This window comes from Bactrocera dorsalis, chromosome 1 (genome assembly GCF_023373825.1).
Source record: "Bactrocera dorsalis isolate Fly_Bdor chromosome 1, ASM2337382v1, whole genome shotgun sequence".
Classification (NCBI taxonomy): Eukaryota; Metazoa; Arthropoda; class Insecta; order Diptera; family Tephritidae; genus Bactrocera; species Bactrocera dorsalis.
The window spans coordinates 32,578,398-32,603,666 of NC_064303.1; the positions used below are offsets into that span (position 1 = coordinate 32,578,398).

Below are 25,269 nucleotides of genomic sequence, written 5' to 3' on the forward strand. Positions count from 1 at the left end.
AATTAGAAAAAAAAATGGACCGACTACAAAAAATTTATAAAATTTAAGCTCAATTACAAAATTTTTTACATAAAAAATTGAGCCGATATATTTGTCCCAAAAACTTTACATTTTAGTATTCCAACAAAATAAATTAAAATATCCCAAAAACAGGTTTTGTCCCAAAATTCTGTAAATTGAATAATAAATTATATTAAAATTTAATCTGAAATACACAAAAACATGTATTTTTTCAGTATACAAATTTCAAAATATATATTTAGCCCAAAATCTTCTAATAAGAAAAATTTTAAAAACAAAGTGACTAATTTTTTGTTCAATATTGTATATATTCGTACAAACTAAATTAAAATACATTTTTTGCACAATTTCTTTTAGAAAATCATTGATAATCAATGTAGTTTTAGTGTCCCAAAAAAAGCTTTGTCCCAAATTAGTAGAAAAAAATAGTGTAGGTACAAAAATGTATAAAATTTAACCTCAATTACATACTTTTTTCATAAAAAATTTAGAAGATATATTTGTCCCAAAAAGAAAAATTTAAACTCAAAAGGTATACTTTTTTGTTCAATATTTTAATATTCTTAGAAAATAAATTTTCTGCAAAAAAAAAATTACGAAAATCATATTTGTTGTCTGTGTCCCAAAAGAAGTCTTATCTAACATTAGTATTGTGTAAATACAATTTTTTTTTATAAAATTTAATCTCAATTACGCAAAAAAAAAATTATTATCTTTACAAACAAAATTCAAAAAATGTATTTGTTCCAAAATTTTTTTTTACTCAAACAGTATACAAAACCAATGTAGACCAGTATAAATTTTATTATTTTGATTACGATTTTCGAGATTCGAGACTAAATTAAATACTGATTTTTATGCCTCAAACTTACTTTTATCCCAACAAATGAATTTGCTATTGTTGTATATTCCAAAGCAATTTGTTTATCAGTTTAAAGCTTAGTTTGCTCTTGTGTATATGCAGATAATTTTGTCCAAGTCCAAAAATATGTTTGTCCCAAAAATTGTGATAATTTGTACTGACACTGTTATCGGTCTTTTCTGAAATAGAACAGCTTTCTCGCTTTCTTTTCAAATTTGAGACAATTCTCGTAAAATCTTAAACTAAGCCTTTGAAAAGCTTTTCAGCTTTTTTAATTATATTTAGGTTTTTAAGTCTAATTCTACATTTTGAACTTTATTTTAATGGCGGCGTAAGCAAGAGAGAAAAAAAAGCTCTTATAGACCAGAGAAATATGCGGAGCAAAGGAGGTTTTTAGTGGCGCTATATGGTGACGATATAAATGATTTTTTTGGAACAAGTACAGCTTTTCTTCTCTCTTTTTAAATTTGAGAAGCACTTCGCGATTTCTTCATATGAGCTTTCCAAAATCTTCAGAGATTTTTTACTAAAATTAAGCTTTTTGAATCTACTGCTATATTTTGGGGTTTACTATATTTTAGGGTTTAAAATATTGACTAGAGCTTTTTTTAAGTTAAATTAAGCTTTTGGCCCCTAATTCTATATTTTAAAGTTTATTCTGTTGGTGGTCGCTAACTAATATGTAGTTTCTAATAAATACTATTCAGAGCTGGTTTAAATATAGTATAAAAAATACGTCATGTTCTTGCTAATCTCCTGAATAGTGCAAAAGCAAATCGTAAACTTCCAACAACTTTTATTTATTTTTATTATATTTACACCATTACTTAGGATGAAACACTATTTTACTTAAACTAAAGTGTTGTATTTTTACAATAATTACTATAATTTTGTTCACTAACAAATTAAGATAAACACAAAAAATTAACAAGGAACTTCAAGGCTTCACTTCCGCTCCCAACTATTGTAAAAGGTGGCAATGTAGGGCCGCTGGTCGGTGGGACACTCAAAATGACTGAACGGCGGCACCATATTCGCTTGCTTTTGACCCACCGGTTGCAACATGTTATTCCACAGAGTATTCGCCATGGCGGCATGACCCAACTGGCTGAAGTGGAAGCAATCGCTAGCAAAATAACGGTAATCTATTTCACCATTATTAAGTCTTGGTGGTGGCACATGCGCCGTAAACGGTTGATATACAACGGCAAAATCATTTGTTTGGAATTCTTGCAACTGAACAATATACTGATCGACTTCGTGCCAGCGTGTTATGCGATCGTAAGCTTCGTGTAGTTCCTTTTCGCCGACGGCGTGACTGAATATACAATGACAGCCGAGATGATGTACAGCAAAGCAACCAAACGGCACATTTTTCATTGGATAGATGGTGACAACCATATTCGGTACCGGTACCAGATTGATCAGCAGTCGTGGCACATTGTCGCGTAGCAAGGTGAGCGTACGACGCATATCGAGTTCATGACTACGTACAAACTCTGTCGCATTGTCATGATGACACATGTCCGAGCAAACGTCATTGTTGCCCACAAATATGGTGAGTAATTTCCAATGATTCTCCATATCAACATTGGGATCCTTACGCATGCGATCGATGAGTACACGCGCTTGAAACGGCAGATCGCGGGACATGATCATCGGTTCGGCGATATTCAGACGTGACGTGCTGTCCACCGTCAATTCATTTTCCGTCGAATAGCCATAGAGATTCGGATTGAAAACACGTAAAATATTCGGTAGTGTCAGATAGCTGCGCCAATCACCATAACCGCCACCCGAAAAGGAGAATGCACGAAATTCATTTAAAATATGCAGTACCCGATCGGACATAATACCATTGCCAGCGGACAGTGAATCGCCGACGGAAGCAATCACATCGATATCGCCCGGACGCAGCTCATGCACCGAGGCGGGTGGAAATGTGGAGCGCGCATAGCTGAGATCACAGGGAAAGGGTTCCGTTGGCGGTATGACGGGTTGCATTTTGCCCTCAGCACGATTCTTTGCAAATACCTGATCCATATCGGCGCGTTCCATGCCGTAGCGTCGTATATTGACGAAAAGGTGACGCATGTTGCGATCCAAATCTGTAATGAGCAAGTTTCCATTGAACGCTTCATGCACATCATCCACAGTCTTCTGTCCAATTAGGCGTGCCCAAAATTTATCGGCTTTCTTTTGTCGGAGGCGACGAAAAAATTCCCAACTTTGTGCAGTATTTTGCAGGCAAAAGAGGCAGAGTACCAGCAATATCACCTGAGTGGGTGACATACGTAGAAGCGTTGACATGTTCTTCTATTGAATGGAGTTCCTTTAAGAAATGCAAAATTCAGTTAGATCTGTCTGCGGTAGAATACAAAGTAAAGTTGATAAGTAGTTTGCTTATTTTTTCTCTCCACAAGAAATTGTCAAAAATCGGTAAAATTTTAAAGGAAAGGCCTCAAAGGAAATACTTTTTAATCAGGGATAATATTAGTACCAATTTGTGGAAGCCAGAGAAATCTGCGAATGATCAATGAGGACTTGAGATCATGGGTCAGACCAATTGTCAATACACTAAGCCAAAACTTTTCAAGGCATATAACTAACCAAAAATTCAAATTGAAATACTTTCAGAACTCTCGACCCCCCAATAGAGGGTCTACAAAGGTAGCCAAAGGATTATAATACCTCCTGGACTTAACTGCAAATGACTAATTTGGTCGTAAAATGCTGACATGAAATTTCAGAAATCTCTCTGCTCTGTTTGACAAGAAACAGGTAGGAAAAAATAACAAAGTTGGGCGTCCCGCCAGATAGATTAGATATATCCAGTTGTTTGTTGCGGAAAGCTTGTCTGGCGACTTTTACGGAAGGTGCTACAAAAATCAACCGAAAGCGAAATCAGTCATTGTCGATCAAATATTATATTAAGGGTCATGCTCATTGTTTTCTTTGATTGCAGTGGTGTGGTTCACTACAAATTAACATTGGTGTACTGTCAATAAGTAATACTATTTGAATGTTTTGTGACCTCTACATGAAGCAATTCGTCGTAAAAGATTGGATTTGTGGACAGATAATTTATGGATCTTCCACCATGAACACACAATCATCACTGACTTTTCAAACACGAAATGTGATTCATCGCTCATCCACCGTATTCAACAGATCACCTATGAATTTTTTTTCTGATTTCGAAACTGAAAAATTCGTTTCGCGAACGCGTTGACTATATAAAACCATTAAAACTCATTCACTGAAGGCAATTTAGGTTGGCATGTTTGTATTGGCTCAAAAAAAGTCTGTTTTAAAGGCGATAATAAAATAGAAATTTATTGAAATAAAATTTCAATTAGTCCGGAACAAACTTGATCAGTTGGTATAGTACTATTGTCGGGAGGCTATAACCGATCTTTGACAACTTTTTTGAAGCTTTCTTTTATTTATTTTTAATTTGGCCAATTTTTCTTAAGAAATATGTTCTTTTTATCATTCAAATATTCGTTTGAATATATTTTTGACAATATATTGTTGCAATTTTGCCAATTTTTTTGGGTTAAAATGAAATTGTTTGTTTTTATTCCACTTGTATTGAGAAGTTTTTGAGCACAGTCTTTGAAAGTATGTTGCATGCTTTTATTGTATGCTTCTTAAGCAATACTCGAAGTTTTTAATTTTTTTTTGGCAATATCTTCTTTTTAATTTTTTTCGATATTTTTTAAGAAAATTTCTTTCGGTCAATAAATTATAAATTTTGTTTTTAAGCGAAATTGTATTATTTGGAAATTTTTTTAGTTTTTATTTAAAATTAATTTAGTTTAATTTTTTCTAGTTCATTTTTTCGATTAATAAACATTTTGTTCGATATTTTTTGCTTTTTGAGAAAGTTTCTTCGAGTTTTTTTTATTTTTAATCATGGGTTATTTTTTCGAATATTAAAATTTTTTTTCGAATATTGAAAACTTTTTTGGAATATTAAATTTCTTTTCGCATTTTTTTATTTGTGCAGTAAATTTCTTTTGAGGAATAATAAATTTAGTTTTTAAACAAAATTGTTTTTTTTTATAATTGTTTTCTAGTTATAATTTAAAACATATGTAAGTGTAGTAATTCAAGTATTTTTAATAATCTTTTATTTTTTTTGAATATTAAAAACTTTTTTCCAATATTATTTTTCTATTTTTGTACCAAATTTATTTCGCAATAATACATTTGGGTTTTAAAAGAATTTTTTGGTTTTATATTTTTTTTATTTATTTTTTAAATTTTTATTTATAAGATATTATAAGTGTAATAATTCAAAATTTTTTTTTTTTTATTTTTTGTTGTTATTTTGTTAAATAACTGTAGTCTTTCTATATATTTTTAGAAAACGCTATATTTTTAGTCCTTAAATTTTTTAAAGGATTTTATATAATTCTTTTATAATAGATTTTTATTTTGCTTTTAAAAATATTTTTAAACTAAGATGTTTTAATTTTATTTTATTTTTCGAAATATTTTTTAGAACTCAGTTTTTTTTATTTTTTTTTTAAATACTTTCCTAAAAATCACGTTTTTTGTATATTTTTAAAAATTGTTTTAATTTTTGTTAGTCCTTTAAAAAGTTTTATTCACAACACTAGAAAATTAAGGCTTGCCTTTCCGTTTTTGAAGAACTTCGTAAACGCAACTGCTTCATTCAGCCCGGTACGAGACTTCTTAACGCTTTCTCGCGCGTTGAATAAATGAAATTGCTAAATAAACTCAAAAATTACTATAGTTAAAATGCGAGGCATTAAAGTACCTTTGTTTTTAAATTTTTATATTTTTTTTGCCATATTTGCACTGAAAGATCAGCGATATAGCAATAAATCTTAGCTTCAACACATTGTACAACAACACAGCGGATAAAAATAGTAACAGAATAGTATAAAGTGGAAAACAAAAAATTTTTAAATATTCATACGTATTTGTAGACCCCCAAAGTGTGCGTAAGCAAGTTCAATCCACTGTCCTTACAACGCTTAATTACTCGCTGTTTGTTGTGGTACAACAACAAAAAAGTTTGCTACAAAAAAGTTAGGTAAATTTAGTGTGGCACTTTAAATGGCATAAATGTCATGTTAACGACGCCTGGCGCTCGCTTAGAACGTCGTTTCAATTAAGTTTTGTTGACCGAGCACAAACACTTCACGTCACTGTCACACGCACAAGCAAACACACACCACAGAGTCGCGCAAACGTATGAACACACCTTAACAAGGTGCAATGAAATTCGCTTTCATGCTCTTGAACTTGAGGTTCACGCGGTCTTACATACAGATTATGAGTTACTGTAAATAATATTTTGAGACAAATAAATTCGAAGAAAAATAATAAAATATCGCTGTAAAAGTTCAAAACTACGACAGGCGGTTCAAAGTGATTGAATGACTTGTAATTTACCTTGCTACCGGATTTTAACGATCAAAATATTTACTTTTGTTGTTTTAATATTTTATTTTTGGAAATAAGTGCTAAAGTTTAGTTTTTTTTATACAAGGAAAAAATAAAATAAATTATTTCTTAATGGAATTAGACGAATTTTGGGAACTCAAAGTCCAGAAAACTGTATAGTTGCTGGTTCTGAATGAATGCAACTTTAGTTAAATTTATGTATGCATATACATATGTATGTATATTAGGGTGCTTCAAAAAAAAAATTTGAATTTTTTTTCAACTCTTACCCCCTCAAATGTTAGTGATTGACAAACAAAAAATCCTCCCTCAAGTCGACGCTGTAGCTTAACTCTAAGGGGTCGGTATTTTTTTTTTTAGGTTCCCATACATTTAACATAGGAATTTTCGTTTCTTCATTCAAACTAAAATCTCACCAACTAATTTCCGTTTCTCCAAAATAACCAACACATATTCAGAAAGTGCACTTTTCAAACTTTAAAAATTTTTCCGACAAAGTTTGATTATCTCAATTAGGCGATTAAAAATGGTGATTTGAAATTTTGATTTTTTTTTATAAAAATAAAAAAAGTTTCTGAAAATAATAATTTTATCGCGGGAATTTTTAGAGTTTGAAAAGCCAACTTTCTGAATATGTGATGGTTATTTTTGAGAAAGAAAAAACAAAACAAATGGTTTTTTCGGCAAAACCAATTTATTTTATTCAAAATAATCTCCTTCTGCTTCAATACAGCTTTTTGCACGGTCCAAAAACATGCCTAACGAGTATTTTAGCTCGTTGGCCGGTATGTCCGCCAGTATGCCGTTGCAAGCCTTTTCAATGGCCTCTACGTCTGCATAACGCTTTCCTTTCATGGGCAAATGCATTTTTCCGAAAAGGAAGAAGTCGCACGGAGCTATATCAGGTGGATATGGGGAGTGGTTAATGGTTACAATGTGATTTTTGGTCAAATAATGATGGCCTTCCAATATTTTATTCTGAACAATTTTTGGTCGTCAGTCAATTTGCGCGGAACAAACCGTGCATACACCTTTCGTAAGCCCAAATGTTCGATCAAAATACGATAAATCGGTGTTTTGGAGATGTTCAATTCCATTTCCATGCATTTCAATGATGATTATATTTCGGCTGATTTTTGATGAATTTACGCACAGTTTCGATGGAATTTCTGGTGATCACGGATTTTGATTGGCCCACATGTTGATCATCATAACGGGTGATTTTTTTGAGGTTAGGATTTTCATGCATTAGTATTTGACAGATCACGTGGGATTTCAGACATGGTGTCAAAGAGAAAGATGCTCAGTATGCTTTGACATTTCATCATGAATAGACTTACTAACGAGCAACGCTTGCAAATCATTGAATTTTATTACCAAAATCAGTGTTCGGTTCGAAATGTGTTTCGCGCTTTAATTTTGTTCAGCGATGAGGCTCATTTCTGGTTGAATGGCTACGTAAATAAGCAAAATTGCCGCATTTGGGGTGAAGAGCAACCAGAAGCCGTTCAAGAACTGCCCATGCAACCCGAAAAATGCACTGTTTGGTGTGGTTTGTACGCTGGTGGAATCATTGGACCGTATTTTTTCAAAGATGCTGTTGGACGCAACGTTACGGTGAATGGCGATCGCTATCGTTCGATGCTAACAAACTTTTTGTTGCCAAAAATGGAAGAACTGAACTTGGTTGACATGTGGTTTCAACAAGATGGCGCTACATGCCACACAGCTCGCGATTCTATGGCCATTTTGAGGGAAAACTTCGGACAACAATTCATCTCAAGAAATGGACCCGTAAGTTGGCCACCAAGATCATGCGATTTAACGCCTTTAGACTATTTTTTGTGGGGCTACGTCAAGTCTAAAGTCTACAGAAATAAGCCAGCAACTATTCCAGCTTTGGAAGACAACATTTCCGAAGAAATTCGGGCTATTCCGGCCGAAATGCTCGAAAAAGTTGCCCAAAATTGGACTTTCCGAATGGACCACCTAAGACGCAGCCGCGGTCAACATTTAAATGAAATTATCTTCAAAAAGTAAATGTCATGAACCAATCTAACGTTTCAAATAAAGAACCGATGAGATTTTGCAAATTTTATGCGTTTTTTTTTTTTAAAAAGTTATCAAGCTCTTAAAAAATCACCCTATATATGTCCTCACGACCACTTTGAAAACGTTGAAACCACTCGTGCCCTCTGCTACGGGGCAATCATCGCCTTGTCATATCATATATCAATTGAAAAGTTCCGGTAAAAGTTTTACCAATTTTAAAACAAAATTTAATGTTGGCTCTTTGTTCGAAGCTCATTTTCGCTCCTGCTGTAGATCAGATAAAAGGAGTAAAAAAGTGGCTAAACATGTGGATGACGTCCTGATCAAATGCAATGACTGCATAAATGAGTATTTGCTACCATGAGTCTAGAGCCGGCTGAGCAGAAAACAGAAGTCTTGCTCAAAAGCTCCAGGAGAATTTCAGAAAATTATCTCTCACCATAGGAAAATGTGAAATTATTTCACAGCCACAGTTGAAGTACCTTGGTGTAATAGTGGACAAAAGACTTAAATTTAAGGAGCACTTGGGAAATATGGCAAACAGGGGATGTGTGTTCCTGCCGTCGATTTTTAATAGCTAAGGTAATGAGATCAGTTATACTGTATGCGGTTCCAATATGGATACAGGGGCTAGACATAAACTCTTATGCTAGACCAATTAACGTAGTGCTAGCTAGTATGGCGCCGATTGACATCCAAGGGAAACGAATTCGTGCGAATATACAACTTATCAGAGACGTCTATAGCAGCAAAAAGAGAGGAGCAAAACAAAAGCAACGGTGGCCAAACTTGATGCAAGGGACAATGGACCCAGACTTATTCCGGACATACATTTGTTGATAGATAGACAACATAGGAACCTGGATTGCCGCCTAACCCAAATACTCAGTGGCCAAAGGTGCTTTAGAAGCTACCTCTGTATATATGTATGTACGTACAGAGTGTTTAGAAGACTCTGAACACGTACTATTCTCTATCATTGCCCTCAAGTATAAGTAAAAAGTACACTTGCAGCTAATCTCACGGTGGAAAATTTTACTGCATTTATATGCGACTCCTCTGTAAAATGGAAAGCTGTCAGCGAAGCGGTAGGTCTAACTAAGATAAGATTAAGCCATTTACAACAGATTAGGCGTTAGTCAGTTCGTATGATAGATGAGACTTAAAGTTTTTTTTTCTCCCATGAAATAATATTTAGCCCAGTGTTTATGTGGGAGAGACACAAGATGGAAGTAGGTCAGGCTTAGCGAATTAAAATTCCGCACTGTAGCTTGCAATGCGTCCTCCTGCTGTAAAAGAAACAGAAAAAAGAAGTGCTAATATGTCGAAATAGAAGACCTGTTGATGAATTCTGGGAATATGTCTGCGAAAAGTCTATATTTACGATTTTTCCTTAGCAAACTTATTTTACAAGTCTGCTCACATCGGTTTGGGTATTAGTTAGAGTCGATTAAAACTCCTGAATTCCTGTGAATATCAGAATAAAACTACTTCAAATACACCAGGCTCATCATACAATATATACAAGACGCTTTTCATACAACCAGGCAACAAAATCGAAAGTATTAAAGCGCCTTAAAACCCACAAACTAGTTAACACACCTTAAGCTGGCAAGCCATTAAATATTTCTGAACTTTATATTGGGTCAACGAAAATAAATATCAACAAACGGAAGTGACTTTGCCGTACAAAAAAGGCCAAGTAGTGCAAAAGCAGCCCGAAGTGCAAGAAAGCTAAATGAGGTGAAGTGGTTGTGTGTGTGTGTGGGCGTTGGGCAAGGCAGCGGGGGTGACGAGTGAAGTAGTGCAAGGCAATTGAAACTTTGCAGACACGCTGTCTGCATAAAACCCGGCAATAGAGAAAATGTGCCAAGTGTTAAACTTTGGCAACGATAAACAAACTTATGCTGGCATATATTATACAAAAGCACACACACACGCACAGAAACGCTAGCATATTATAAATGTGCATGCCGGCAATATGCATACTATATATAGAGACATATATTTATATGTAGACGTTGAACTAAAAGTTTGTTAGTGGTTTTGCTATTTTCGTTCTTTTAATTTTATTATACAACTTTCAAGGTTGCAGAAGGCACACATACAAACAAAAACGAGCATACACGCACATATAAAGTTTTGCAGACAGTTGTCGAGAAACTCAAGTGCAAGTGTGAAATTTTTGCACACAAACACACACATACAAACAAACAGACGGATGTGAAGATTTGCAGCATGCCAGCACACGAGGCACACACAAACGCACATCTGTGTAGTTATTCATTAACACATACATATATGTATATTGCCGGCAGTGAGTTAGAGGCATATACAAATATATATATATATAATTGCGTTATGTGAGTGTGCGCATAGAAAATAAATGATTACGGTAAATGTATGCAAGTGCATTAAACATACATACATATGTATATTAACCTATTGCTCTAGTTTTATAACTAAATCTTATGGCATTCTTTCGTAGGGAGCAGCTTTCTGGTAGCCAAAAGGAAAGGCAGGCCAGCCGGCTATGCGTTGGTGTATGCTAAAGTGGCAACAACTGCCAGACGGTGAGTGCAATGGACAGACAAGCAGGCAAACAGACGCCTGTAAATACATATCGATGCATGTTAGTGTGATTGCATGTATATGAGTGAGGGTCGATAAATGACTGCAAGAGAACTTTGCTAAAATTCGAAAGCCGCAATGGACACAAAAACCCCCACACACAAACATATAAACAAGCACGCATATATATATATATATATATAGATACACAACTAAATACATACATGCATGGACAGCTACACATACACCAAGTGACTATACAAAATCAGAGAATTGAAAATCTGGCAAACAAACAGTCGGATTTGTATGTTGGCCAGTGACTTAAGCCTGCCGAGGTGAGCAGAGGATGGCAATACAGTAAATTATTGTTGCTATTAACATATTTGTGGGAGCGTGCTTGTTTGCTAAATATTTAATGTTGCAAATAATGACATTAACTTGTGTGTGAACACTTGATATTATTCCACAAATGAGAAGAAACTTTGATTTCGGCGACACAGAGGCTGTAATACCCTTCAAAGGTGGATTTCTTATAGCATAAAAGGATATAAAAAAACTCTTTGTATTGATTTTGATCGGAAAGTTTGTATGTTATAAAAATATCTTGTCAAATGAAATAGTTTTTCATACAAGTACTTCATATGGATTGATCTGTTCGTATGGGAGCTATATTATATAGTGGTCCGATCTGAATAATTTGTTCAGAGATTGAAGCCTTGTCTTAGATAATATTGTAAGCCAAATTTTGTGAAAATATCCCTTTAAATAAAACAGTTTTTCCTAAAGGGACTTGTTTTTAATCGATGAGTTTGTATGATAGCTACATCGTGAAGTGGTCCAATCTGAAGAATTTCTTCGGAGATTGTATTGTGCACTTGGATAATAACGCATGCCAAATTTTCGTGCAGATATATTGTAAAATAAGAAAGTTTTCTATACAATAATTTATTTTTAAACGGTCAGTTTGTATGGCAACTATATGCCACATGCCATGTTAGAGCTGCCTTGGATAATCGTCCATGTCAAATGTCGATATCTCGTAAAATAAAAAAGTTTACCATACAAGAAGTCGATTTGGATCGGTAGATTGGGATGACAGATACTACACATATGTATATGTTATAGTGATCCGATAACGGCAATTCCAACAAAATCGGCTTAGCTCATCACACTGATCATTTATAAATATACTATATAGTCTCTCTAATATTCACTTATGGGTGCTACAAGCTGCTTAACAAACCCTGCGCAAGTTATAATAAAGTTGCACATACGCCCTGTACGACAACAAGAAGGATATATAGAGCAAGTGTGTGATAGAGAACTGGCGCTCAGTAAGCAGCACACAGAAACAGTAAACAATATACAAGAAATAAAGCAATGAAGCTTACAGCAAGATAGAGAAGGCTTTAAGGGGGCAACTCCACGCTTAGCAAAGCATATAAGCAAGCCTATACAAAGCAGCGCAGCATGAGAAGGTAGAAAGTGGTAAGCAGTAACAGCAGCAGCTGAACACATCGATCTCTTACTGGCAAGAGTGCAGTAAACAACAAGTATAAGATGTATTGATAGTAAATAGCGCAACGGAAGTATGGAAAGTGCAGCTAAACTTACATAACCTCAATTGTGGACTGGTCGTATGGGCGCGTACATATGTATGTATGTTTGTAAACAGTAGCCGCTCAGCAAGCCAACACAAATTTCGTGCACGAGACTTTTAGAGACTGCATGCCTGCATGTATTTGTGGTTATGCAACGCTTAATAACGGTATATAAAGGCTTGCATGTACTCGAAGGAAACTGACAGTAAATATCTACTGATTTCAGCCTTCCTTATAAGCACAACACAGCAATATTTTAGGCTGTCTCGAAGCTGATGTATGTGACATAGGCCAACAAAAGTACTTCTGCATATATGTATGTGTGTATGTATATAAGTATATGCATATTCATGTATGTAGCTACTATATACATATGCATGAAATTAGTGGCTGTGTGCATGCTTCTTAATGCCCGTCTTAATGATTTCGACAATTTTCGTATTCATTGCTGGCTTGTGGATATACATATATACAGCTACTAGGTGCAGTGACTAACCTTAATACATATATAAAAGTATATAAAACAGCTTATATACCTGCATGGACCAATGTTGCATACATTTGCGTAGCACATGCAGTTCTAGACTGCCTTCTAATTAGTTTCTTACTGCGTGCTTGCGAGTACATAAGGAATGTGCGCACATTCTTTGTCAACCGAAAGCACTGATTTGTTATTAAGGACCAACTGCGAAGGATTGCAGTCTAATAGCAAAAATGTCACTTGCAGCGCAGGCAATGAGCGATGTCTCCACACCGGCATTGGTAGCTTGGAAATTCGCTGAAATGCTTCGAAAACTTCTGCGCGTTAGAGAGGAAGGAGGTTATAAAAAGTCTAGCGCCGCGGATTGTGATTTTTCTCTTGCTATTGACAAAGTTGCTTGCAATACATACATATATCTGGTATACTTCAACATTCGAATTTTTTAAAGCAGGCTTTTTGGTTTAAATGTAGTTACAAGAGATGCTCGACAACTCTGTTAGAGAAATTTAATTGATTTATTTAGTAAAGAGTGTGTTCCTTACAGACAGGTGCCAAATTACCAGAATTGTTTCCCTCGGAAAGTATATAGATTTGGCAACCTTCTGACTATTTTTTGGAAACTTTTATTACAGCTCATTCGGAAAAGTCAGTCTGGGTTAAATTTGATTACATGGTAACATAATTTGCCAACTGTTCCTACAGCAGTCCTACCTAAGCGGAACGAAGTGGTTTTGAAATCGGTTGGCAAGATTTCTCGAGAAATGCTCAATCGATCTATATGAAATTTTACATAGGTCTTTGAGAAATAATTCTTAAAGACTTGTCGCGAAATTTTAATTTTTTTTTTTTGTAAAAATGTCTGTCCAATTTTATGTTTTTTTCCTTCGTTCAAGTTCTAAGTTAAGATTTTAACTAAAACACGTATTTCTTTTCACTGTAGATGATCCTGTAAAGAGTTATTCTGCCAATGCGGCCCATTTTTTCCGAGGGATCACCGGAAATGGCGTCGCAATGGCCGAGTTTAAAATATTTTTTTCCAAAAATTTCAGAATTTCTTTGTTAATAGGGTATGTTTGCAACAATAAAAAAATTCTAATAAAATATTTCATTTTATGTGAGAAAAATTGTTGAAAGAAGGCTGTTTTTTACCCGAGGAAACCCATGTGATCCCTTAAATCTAACCCAGCCTTTTTCGCCTCAGTTGGACACTAGAGATTTTAGTGTATAGTAGTATTTGTATGGTATACTTGGAGAGCCAAAAAACCAATTTGTCTAATTTCTGTATTAAAATAAGACCATATACAGAGAAAAGGATATCTCGCAAGAGTGGAGCTCAAAAAAAATGTTCGACGAAGTAGAGGAGAACTCTACATTCAAGAAAAGCAACGTTATTGGTGCCGAGACGTGGGTTTATGAATATGACGTCGAAACTGATAAAAAAAAATCTATTGAATGATGCTTCTAAAATGAGCACACGTCAGAATCAGTCGAAAATCAAGATGATGCTCATCGTTTTCATTGATTATCGTGATGTGGTTTGCCATGTAATCATTTCATGGAATTAAATGGAATATGGAATACTACTTTGCGGTTGTAAGTCCTCTACGTGACATTCATTCTACTTGTATACGACCGAATTTGTGAGCAGAAAAAAGTGGAAAATAAAAACTTAAACTTAAACTGCATTTATAAACTATTCGCTAAAGGCACTTTTTTACAGTCCGGGTCAACTTTGATCACATGGTGAAATTAAGTACACAAAAAACTTTTACACAAAAATTTATTAACGAAAGTGGAAAATAAAAACGTATTGAAAATAAGAAAAATATGAAGCAGCAGTTTTTCTTGTTTTTATACACATACATATATAACATATACCAATAAATTCTGCATATATGTAGTTAACTGCGCGAAGTCTTCATACGCCCTCACCCTTACAGAAATTCGCGCATAATTTCAATTAAAGCATAAATTTAAAACATTAACATTTTTTATGGTATTTTTTGCATACTTTATAATAAATGAGCATAATTGTGGTTGTCAAGTTAAATTGCAACATGACGGAGTAATCAGCAATTGAGTAGCGGGAAACTACATGAAGTATAAACACACAAGTAAATAAAAGCAAACAAATTATAATATAAAAGCATAAGTGTAGTGGCCAGTAAACAATACATACGCCACACTAACCACATTAAAAGCACTTAAGTCTTGTTAACAAATGGAATTGCGCTACTTGTGGTCACAAATGCACGCACATAGATATATGTACAAACATATATATGCAAATATATATACATATATGTATATATAGAAGTGTAACAGCTATCTTTTTATCGAGATATGTGTGTAGCCACAACTATGTGTTGATTCAATTATGTGTAGAAAACCATATGTACGATATGTTTGTATGTGGGTGTATACACTTATCAATTACACTCAATTCAAGCAACTCACTCCGTTCAACAGTTGACTACACAGCACTTTAATGGAGTAAGTAGCCGCACAAAAGATGTTGGGGCAACTCTTACGGGTGCCTTTGTGCTGGCCGGCCATCTATGTATGTGGGTATGCATGTATGTATGTATGTATGTGCGTTTGTGCGCTGACATTAACTCCAGCAAGTATTTGAGCTTCAATTCATTTCAATTTCAGGCACATTTAGACGGCTTTTTTGCGCAAACAATTGTTTAAGTAGTTACTTAAAGTCTCTCTTAATGGTCGGTACTTAGCAAGCGCTGGAATAGGCGAACACGAGGCAAAGCATGTGCTTTAGATGTTTTTGTTTGCACTCCTTTTATACATAACAATGCAATACATCAAAATGTCAGATAAAACATAAAATCGCAAATAAACAATAAATATATTTTGTGAGATTAAAAAAACAATTAAATATCATAAAAACAATAACAACAACGTTAGCTTCGATTGCACTGAAACTTTAGTACCCCTCACAGGCGCATTTCATATAAATAAAAGAGTATAAAAAGATCTTTATCTTGATTTTGATAGGTCAGTTTGTATGCCAGCTATATGCTATAGTGGTCTGATCTGAAGAATTTGTTGGTAGATTGCACCGTTGCCTTGGACAGTAATGCGCCCCAGAATTCGTGAATATATCTTGTCTGATAAAAAGGTTTTCCATACAAGTATTTGATTTTCGTCATTCAGTTTGTATGGCAGCTATACGCTATACTAGTCCGATCTGAACAATTTCCTCGGAGATTGTAGCAATGCCTTGGAAAACCATCCATGACAAGATTTATAAAAATCTCTTTTCAAATAAAAAAGTTTTCTATATAAATATTTAATTTTAATTGGTCAATTTGTATGGCAGCTTTATACTAAAGCAGTGCGATCGGATCATTATGTTCGAAAATTGTAACACTGACTTTGACCATAGATCTTTTCAAATATAAAAGTTTTTCATACAGCAACTTCAGTTTGAACGGTCAGTCCCTGACGTTTCCTGCTGGATATAACAACTTTGCGGTAAACTTAATGTGCGCTGCTTAGGGTATACGATATTAAATAAAATATGTTTATTACAAAGTAATACATAATTTTATTGTACGTTCGCTGAGTTATGCTTAACACTTTTTCACAAATCTTCATTGTCTTGCTTGATGATGAACTTGACTCGTTGCGTTGAACTTTACTCCGGCAAAAACAATGTTGCATATGTCAAACCAAGCAAAAGAAAAACAAAAACAAAACTTCAAGTAAATATAATGCAGCAGATCAACTGCAAACCACACCTTACTTGAAGTTTAACTTGGTAAATCATTACTTTTCGAAGCTTTGTGGGTCAATTGCCTTGAGCAGTGAGTCTAAGCAATTTACATATAAAAAATTAATAAGGAAGCATTTATTATGAAGTCGAAACAACGGAACTAAAATGAATCAATGTACCAAAATCTAAAATAAAAAATTTCAATAAAAATTTAATATGTTTTCTGACAAAATTGTATTGTAGCAAGGAAATTCAGTGCAATATTTTTTAAAGAAGAAAAAATTAAAATAATTTCAATAAATATGTTGTAAACAATTTAAAAAACACGAAAAAACGTTAACTTCGGCTGCATCGAAGCTAATATCCTTCACAGGTGAATTTCTTTTCGTATGTGCACAGTTTGTGTGGTAGCTACATATATATTATAATAATCCGATCTGAAAAATTTTTTCGAAGATTATGTTACTATCTTAAGCAGTAATCCGGTCAAATTTCGTGAAGATACCACGTCCAATGCGAAAGTTTTCCATACAAGCCCTTGATTACGATCATTCGGTTTGTATGGCAGCTATATGCTATAGTGAACCGATCTGAACAATTTCCGCGGAGATTACATGGTTGCCTAAGAAAATAATCTAAAACAAATTTCGTGAATATGTCTTGTCAAATGCGAAAGTCGTTCAGTTTGTATAGCAGCTATATGCTATAGTAAGCCGATCTGAACAATTGCTTCGTATATTACATTATTATCTTAGAAAATAACCGGTACCAAATTTTGTGAAGATACATTGTCAAATTTGAAAGTTTTCCACACAAGAACTTGATTCCGATCGTTCCGTTTGTATGGCAGCTATATGTTATAGTGGTCCGATATCGGCAGTTCCGACAAGTGAGCAGCTTCTTGAAGATAAAATGACGTTTACAAAATTTCAGAACGATATCTTAAAAACTGAGGGACTAGTTCGTATATATACAGACAGACGGACGGACAAGCAGACAGACGGACGTAACTAAATCGACTCAGCGACTCAGCTCAACATACTGATCATTTATATATATACTTTATAGGGTCTCCTTAATATACCCTGTTCAGAGTATAAAGAGCATATGTTTTCTATTACCTTTTTTGGAAATTTATCCAAGTTTTCATTAACGTTGCCTGAACAACTTGGATTTCTAAACTAATTTAAATATATTTTTATTAATCTTATTTAAATTTGTTTATATTTATATCTCCTGATATGAGGTTTTAATAGTTTATTTATTTAAACGCTTTCTAAGAAAAATGTTGTCTTCGAAATATGTTACTTAGGAGACCAAGGCAAAGAGCTCTGAGCTTTTTGTAAAACTTTAAAGCTCATGCATATGTTTTCTGAGTAAGGATGAATATTGAGAAGAAATTGAAGAAGTTTTGACTCCAACATCTAACTATCTGAATATTATCTAAACTTTTATAAAAAAGATCAAGTATCAATTTTTTTTTTACATTTGTTAAACATTTTTGGTTTACTTATGAGAGTTTGTGGTATATACTGGTTTTGTACTCTTCTTCAACAACACAAGTTGTGTGGAAAAATATCCGCTTTGAACAAAAATGTTGTAAAGTAAAATCGAGAAGAACTCAACTATTGCGAATATGCCCAAAAAATGTCGAAAAAGGCAGCAATTTCACAACGCTTTGAAACAATGCCTTACTTGCAACAAGCCAATTTAAAGAAATGAAATAAATATTTTCTGTGTACGTAAAGGCATCATTTCTTCTTTATTGGTGTAGACACCGCTTACCCGGTTATAGCTTAATATTTTTTTATACATACTAAGTACTTAAATATATCATAATTTATTGTTGTCATCGTAATGTTGGAGATATGTATGTATATTTGGTTCATGATTAGATAGTTCCATGCACTTACCTAAAAATAAAGAAAATAATTACGTTATTTAAAGTTTATAAAATATTATTTGACTTATTCGTAATATATAAATATAGTTTGAATTCAAAATATTTAGAATACCTAATAGTTTAGTTTTAACGTATATTTAGCTATTTGAATTGTACCCGTATACTGTTATCTAATACTGTTTTGAATTGTTTATAAAATTTAATTGAGTCCAGTGTCAATTATTGAAGCATATATTTAGGATTGGATAGGATAGGACAATTGGTTGAATTTTTGGTTCCAAAATCCCTCAATTTTTTCGAAAAACAGCGTCACGTTAACCGTCTGTGAAACATTGCTTTTCGATCACCAGAATGTTATGAAACGTATTATTACTGACGAAGAGTTTAGGATATATGCTTACGACCCGGAAACAAACGATCAATCTGAGCCGAAGCCGAAAGAACCACCCCATAGCAGGTCAAAAATCAAGGTTATGTTGACAGTTTTCTTCAATTATTGAGGTGTGGTGCACTCCGAATTCCTTCCGATCGGCTAAACTGTCAATAAGAAATACTATTTGAGTGTTATGCGCCGTTTGTGCGAAGCTATGCTTAAACAGAGTTCGGAATTATAAGCCCAGAACTCTTGCTTTTTACACCACGAAGATGCAACATCGCATAATGCATTAATTCTTCGTGAGTTTTTCGCCGAATTTTCAACTAATATAGTGCCGCAAACACCGTATTCGCCTTACTTAGTCTTACTTTTTTTTGCTCACAATAGTATTTCAAAACTATCCAGATTATCGCAAGTATTTATTTTTACTGACATCAACCTACTTCACGATCTTAAAAGCCAACGACACCACAATGAAATGAATGAAAGCACGTTAAATCACTTGACTGCAAGAATAATGTCATACAAACATCCAAGAATATGCGGGCAAAAAGCAAGTGAAAGATTAAAGAACTGAGTCAAGGTAATCTTCAAATATAAATCACAGACACACAGTTATGATAAATAAATAAGAATAATATGCAGACAAGGAAGCGACCAGCGTTGTGGCGCCAGAGCAAAGCCAAGCAAGCAATAGATACAGAATTTGTGTGAAATATACAATATATATATATATTATATCTATATAAGTGAGTGTAACGAACGCGGAAGCAAGTCAAGGCAAGGCAAGGCGTCAAGGTTCAAGGACAAGGATGCGATAAGCATATATATACATAGATAGACTCAACGAGACAGCTAGTACATTAAAATTATATTCATAAAAACAAAGCAGAAGAAAGTGCTGACACACTTCGGAAATAGCAGACAGCGCCGGCGGACAAGCAGGCAACAGCTGCAGCTGCCGTTGCTGGCTGCGGCAATGGCAAACTTAAGAGTGTCGAGAGACAGTCAGAAGCGGCAACTAAAAAGGATAAAATAAAAAAGCTTGCAAATAAATATGCAAAAGCTTATGGTGTAGCGAAGACATAGACTAACAGTTATATAATATATATATATTTATCCGTGGCTGTGTGTGGGTATTTACTTTCATTCACTTAGCTGCAGAGATCGCTAAGCGCGTAAGGATACGAAGGAGCAGAAATAAAAAAATAGTATTTTTTTACAAGCAAACTACTAGAATAACTTGTATAAATAAACGTATGAATGAATGAATGAAGAAGCGAAGAATAAATGGAGGAGCAAATGTTGTAACGGCGAAAAGGAGCAAGCACGAGTTGGCTTAGCGTCCATGGACCAAGCGCACAGAAAGCGCCAGCAGGTGGCTAGAAAAATGGTGTGAAATTCAACGACGACGACAAGAGAGACGACCACGGACACCGAGACCGACACAGCCACAGCCAAAGCAAGCGACGAAGAATAAGTGAGTGTGGAAGCAACAAAAAATATATAAAAAAAAAGTGTTGGAAGGAAAGAAAAACACTTGTTGGTGGCAATAAAAGTTTAAGTAGCAGCAAAGGCAGACAGCAGACAGACAGTTGGAGGAGCAGCGCAGGCAGGCAGCTGAGCGCAATTACAGAGCGCCAGTACTACACTTGTGGCATGAAAGCATGTAGGTGTGGCGCCACTATGCATGTAATGCCATAAAAATATATATGTTTGCTTATAGCACTACATATAGATATATAAAAGAAATAGTTTTGAAATAAAAAGCCGGAGAATTAATGCACGAAAGACTGCAGCGTTGAGTGGCGCGCATCCAGCAGAAGGCGCTTGTGGTGTTGTAGCTGGTGGCGAGCAGTGCCAAAAAGAAATGGCAAATACCAAACTGTGTCAACGCGCAGCTGGCAAAGAAGGCGGTGCGCTTGGCAGAAGACACTATGCGGTTTTAAGGATTACAACTAAAACAACAACTAATAGAGAAACTGCGACGCGTTGTGGGGCGGCGGCAACAACAGCAACTTCAGTGTATATATGTATATGTGGCAGGTGGTGGCTTGGTGTGGCATAAGAAATGCGCTCGAAATTTTTCTGCGGCGCTGCCAAGTGACGGAAAGTATGTCACGTGGTGTGCAGACCAGTGTAAATAACTTAGTTGCCGGCATAACTGGCGTTTGTGTTAGTGCTTGAGTTGATTTTAGTTCACTTTTTTACATTTTATTGCAATTATTTCTTCTTCTTATGCTTCTTGTCGGTTTTGTGCCACTATTTTTAGCGCAACTTATTCGCAATGAAAGTAAAAGTTTTTCTCTGTTAATTTCTTGTTCTTATTTTATACTTATTTTTTTGTGTTCTCTGTTTATTTTCAGCTTCTTTATTTAATAACGTCGGTTAGTCTAGCGTCTGTCTGCTGGCATGTTATAGTAATGGTGTGAAATGTGCGCCACAAGAAGTGTAAAGCTGAGAGAATTTAAGATTCTGGTTAACATAGATGACGAGGTAATTTTTTATACATATTTGAAATATGTTTTTTGCTGTGATTGTTAAATACATTAAAAAAAATTGTAATCTTCTCAGATCTTTTTAAATTTGAGGACTAAGTTATTTGAGGGTGTTGTTTTTTTTGTTTTTTGTTTCGAAGGGGGAATCTTTACACCTCTTTCGGATCACGCCCAGTACGGATTATCGGACCATGCTGAACTTGCGTAACAGTATACCTACATACTTAACCCTAACTCCGACTACAGTTCATTGATCCTACCGAATCGTCGTTCAGCATTTCTCCGCAAGACCATGCTCAACCAAGATTGCCTCTTCATAGGCACCTTTCTGGACTACTCTTCTCTAATTCATAAGTTTTCGCTACTTGGTTTCCTTTCGTTTTTTCTCAGTTCCTAGAAAGCAATTGCGGATCAATTCTTCACTTTATTTCACACGAGTTAGTATGGTATCATGTGGTACACAATATTCTCTGAAGTCACACGTTTATTGATTCGTGACCGTATTTATAGTAATCAGTTTCGCCGTGCTTTCTCTCCACTCATGCTTGTACCTTTCCGATTAGTTTGTACCATGTCTCAGCGCCTCTGCAACTCAAATATACTTTTCTGCCTTTCTTCGTTTCACTCAACTGTTATGAGATGTCTTTCAAAACCTCTGGATTTTTTGTAAACTCTTTTGAGACCTAATGCCATTATGATGCCTCGTCAGGCACCGTGCGGAATCCACAAATAACCGCGTCCGAGATCTTCTTGCATTCATTACGTGTGTATTAATCTGCATTGCTGGTCTATATATGGGCGCCGCATACATTAGTACTGACTGGCTGACTTTGGCCAAGAGTGCTCGCTTGGCCTGGGTTGGTCCTTCAATATTTACCAACATCCTCGATAGGGCGACGGTTATTCGCGTCGCCTTTTCACATGCTTTCTCAATGTAGTTATATTATAGCCATTGATTTTAGTTATAACATCTTCTACTTTCTTCCTGCCTGTAATTAGCACTACTTCCGTTTTATGAGCTTCTAATTGGAGTCCTTTCGCAGTGAGCCAGTTTTTCATCCTTTAAGTCTTTCCACCTGATTTCCTCTCCTACCACCGTTACCGCAATATCATCAGCATACTCGATAATTTGGACCACCTTTTCTAATGGGAGTCGTAGAACGCCGTCATATAGCATGTTCGACAGCAGTAGAACCAGATTCTAATGTATTGACTGTCTCTTGGTGATGTCGATATACATGTACAGTATACTCTCGAAAAGTAAATTCTCAGAAAGTAAATAATCGCGGAAAAGTAAATCACCTTTAAGATTACACATGCACCTCGAAAAAGTAAATTTTTTAATTTACTTTTCAGAGAGTGTGATAAAAAATTCGAAACGAAGCAAGCAGCGTTTTTTACGATGTTACATAAACACTTACTCTCTTGTTTATCGCGTCTGTTTAGTAAATAAACTTTGAGATATGTACATATGTAAATGGTCAGGAAATATATTGCAAAAGAAAAAAAACAAAAGAATATTCAAAATTTTTTTCTCTTCATAATAAATACATATGTTTTCCATGTAAATCCATATGTTTTTATTGAAGCAAATAAATGAATGAATTTTTTAAGTTTAAAAATGCATTTAATATTATAAAAACAGATAATTTATGTATATATTTGGAAAAGTAAATTATTCGAAAAAGTAAATTACCCAAAATACCAATCGATTTACTTTTCGAGAGTATACTGTATAAAAATGCTCTGAAGCTGTATTTTTTTTATCACTTGGGGATAAATTTCTAGAACATACAAAAAGAAGTCCTAGCAAATATTGCCATTTTTTTCTTAACCCATTTACAACCATTGTACTCGCTTGTGTACAGAAAATCAGTCAAGTTTAGGCATGTGGCGTAACTCAATGCTAAGTATTTGCACACAAATTTTTGATCATATGCGTAGTTTTATTCCTAGAAACAACAAAAAAAAATACATTCGCTTCACGCGAATTCATAACGGCACTTTTTGTGGCGTCAACTTCTGTGCGGTTTTTTCATATTGTGTGATTTTGTGTCTTTAGTCATTATTTTGCTGTTGATGAGCTATTATCTCTCGGTTGTTAGTTTTAAAATTGTGTGTTGTGTGAGATAAGACTAAAGAGATCAATTTTACAAAAAAAAACCATTTGAAAAACCTATTCTTATTTGAGGTATGTGCCTTTCAAAAGTTGTGTACCCGCTAAGGTACAATGGCAAAATGTGTAGGTGAAATAAAAAATTGTATCTTTTGGTTAGGATGGCTATTTCCACTTCGTGTTTTTATGGAAAGAGATATAAACAACTTTCACAGGCTTTAGCTGACATCGCTGATGATGATGAGGCAGATGATGTCGATATCGTTATGATTCCTCCTGATGTCGATGTCAATAATGTCGTAACTATGGGAACTAATTTTGATTGGGTTGAACCGTTGAAATACGTAAAGCGTTGGTCAAAACTGGAACAAAAAAAGATAAGTATACCTCAGCCAAATTTACTTTCAAATTACAACCACGGTATGGACGGTGTTGATCTACATGATCAGGCCGTAAATGTATACAAAATTGGGATTCGAGGCAAAAAATGGTGGTGGCCGCTCTTTACTTCGATGATGTGCTCCACAATGGTAAACGCTTGGAAGCTGTACAAAGACGTGAATAATAGTACCAAAGATTTGCTTGAGTTTCAAGGGACATTACGCGATACTACCTATGACACTAGACATTGAAAAGATATTCTAAGCGCGCGTTAGCTCCAAGTGCTTCTACAGCTGGAGGAGCACATTTTCCAAAGAGAATCCTCAAGCCTCTTAGATGCAGAGTCTGCCATAAACGAATCAGGTAGATTTGCAAGCTATGTGGTACTGCTTTGTGCGTGGAACGCGACTGTTTTAAAATAGCCCATTCATAAATATTTTATACACTTTTGACCATTGTACTCGTGTGGGTACAGCAAAATTTTCGTATATGCAATAAAAAAAAAAAAAAAAATTTTTGTTCATCTCTGCGATGGTATAAATCAATAAAAAACTGAAAATTTTAAATAAACTTATTTTTTGACTCCTTGGTTGTAAATGGGTTAAGAGACATTGATGGTGATTTTCAATTTAAATTATGACGGTTCTTCGAAACAAAAAAATAAAAACTTTGTAATAGGTTACTGAAGTATTACTCGGGTCTTCACTTATAAGTTTCATAATTCAATTGTTATAGCCATTTAAGTGTCGTTGGCACCATACCGGTTTGAGCGGAAGAAGTATCTTTGAAATGGTTTTTTCGATACTACGTCACGATACCTTAAGTTCTGATCAGTCAATTTACTTGAAATTTGGCATAAATACTTTTTAATATCTCTCAATCGTATGAACCAAAAAAAAACTGAAAATTTATAATTTGCAATAATTCGAAACTTCGACAATAAAAAAAGCTAGTAAAAAACGACTATTTTTAGTGCTGCTATTTAAGGGTCATAAATGGTTAGAAGGCCGAAAATAGCGAATATTTCAGAATTTTTTCTGAGAAAACTTTTAAATTTAAAACTAATCGGTTTAACAGTTTTCGAGTAATGTTGGTCACCGAATTTGATAACACCATTTTGAACTTAACTTTGAAAATATTCACCGCAACGATATGAAATTGATATGAAGATTTTTCTAAATTTTAAATGTATATAACTCCTGAAACAAAAAACGAAAAAAAATTTGTTTCTG

At 34.6% G+C, this 25,269-nt stretch overlaps 1 protein-coding gene across 1 annotated transcript; it reads right to left on the reverse strand.

Annotated features, from left to right (window-relative positions):
* Nucleotides 1-1,662: 1,662 nt before the first annotated feature.
* On the reverse strand, nucleotides 1,663-4,553 carry LOC105221836 (phospholipase B1, membrane-associated). Its single transcript, XM_011198964.4, has one exon. It carries the CDS (start codon nucleotides 3,191-3,193, stop codon nucleotides 1,829-1,831), a length of 1,365 nt encoding a protein of 454 aa, XP_011197266.2. The 5' UTR covers nucleotides 3,194-4,553; the 3' UTR covers nucleotides 1,663-1,828.
* Between the last annotated feature and the right edge of the window lie 20,716 nt (nucleotides 4,554-25,269).

Coding starts and splice junctions, on each gene's coding strand:
- LOC105221836 (XM_011198964.4), bottom strand. CDS start 3,193: ATGTCAACGCTTCTACGTATGTCACCCACTCAGGTGATATTGCTGGTA.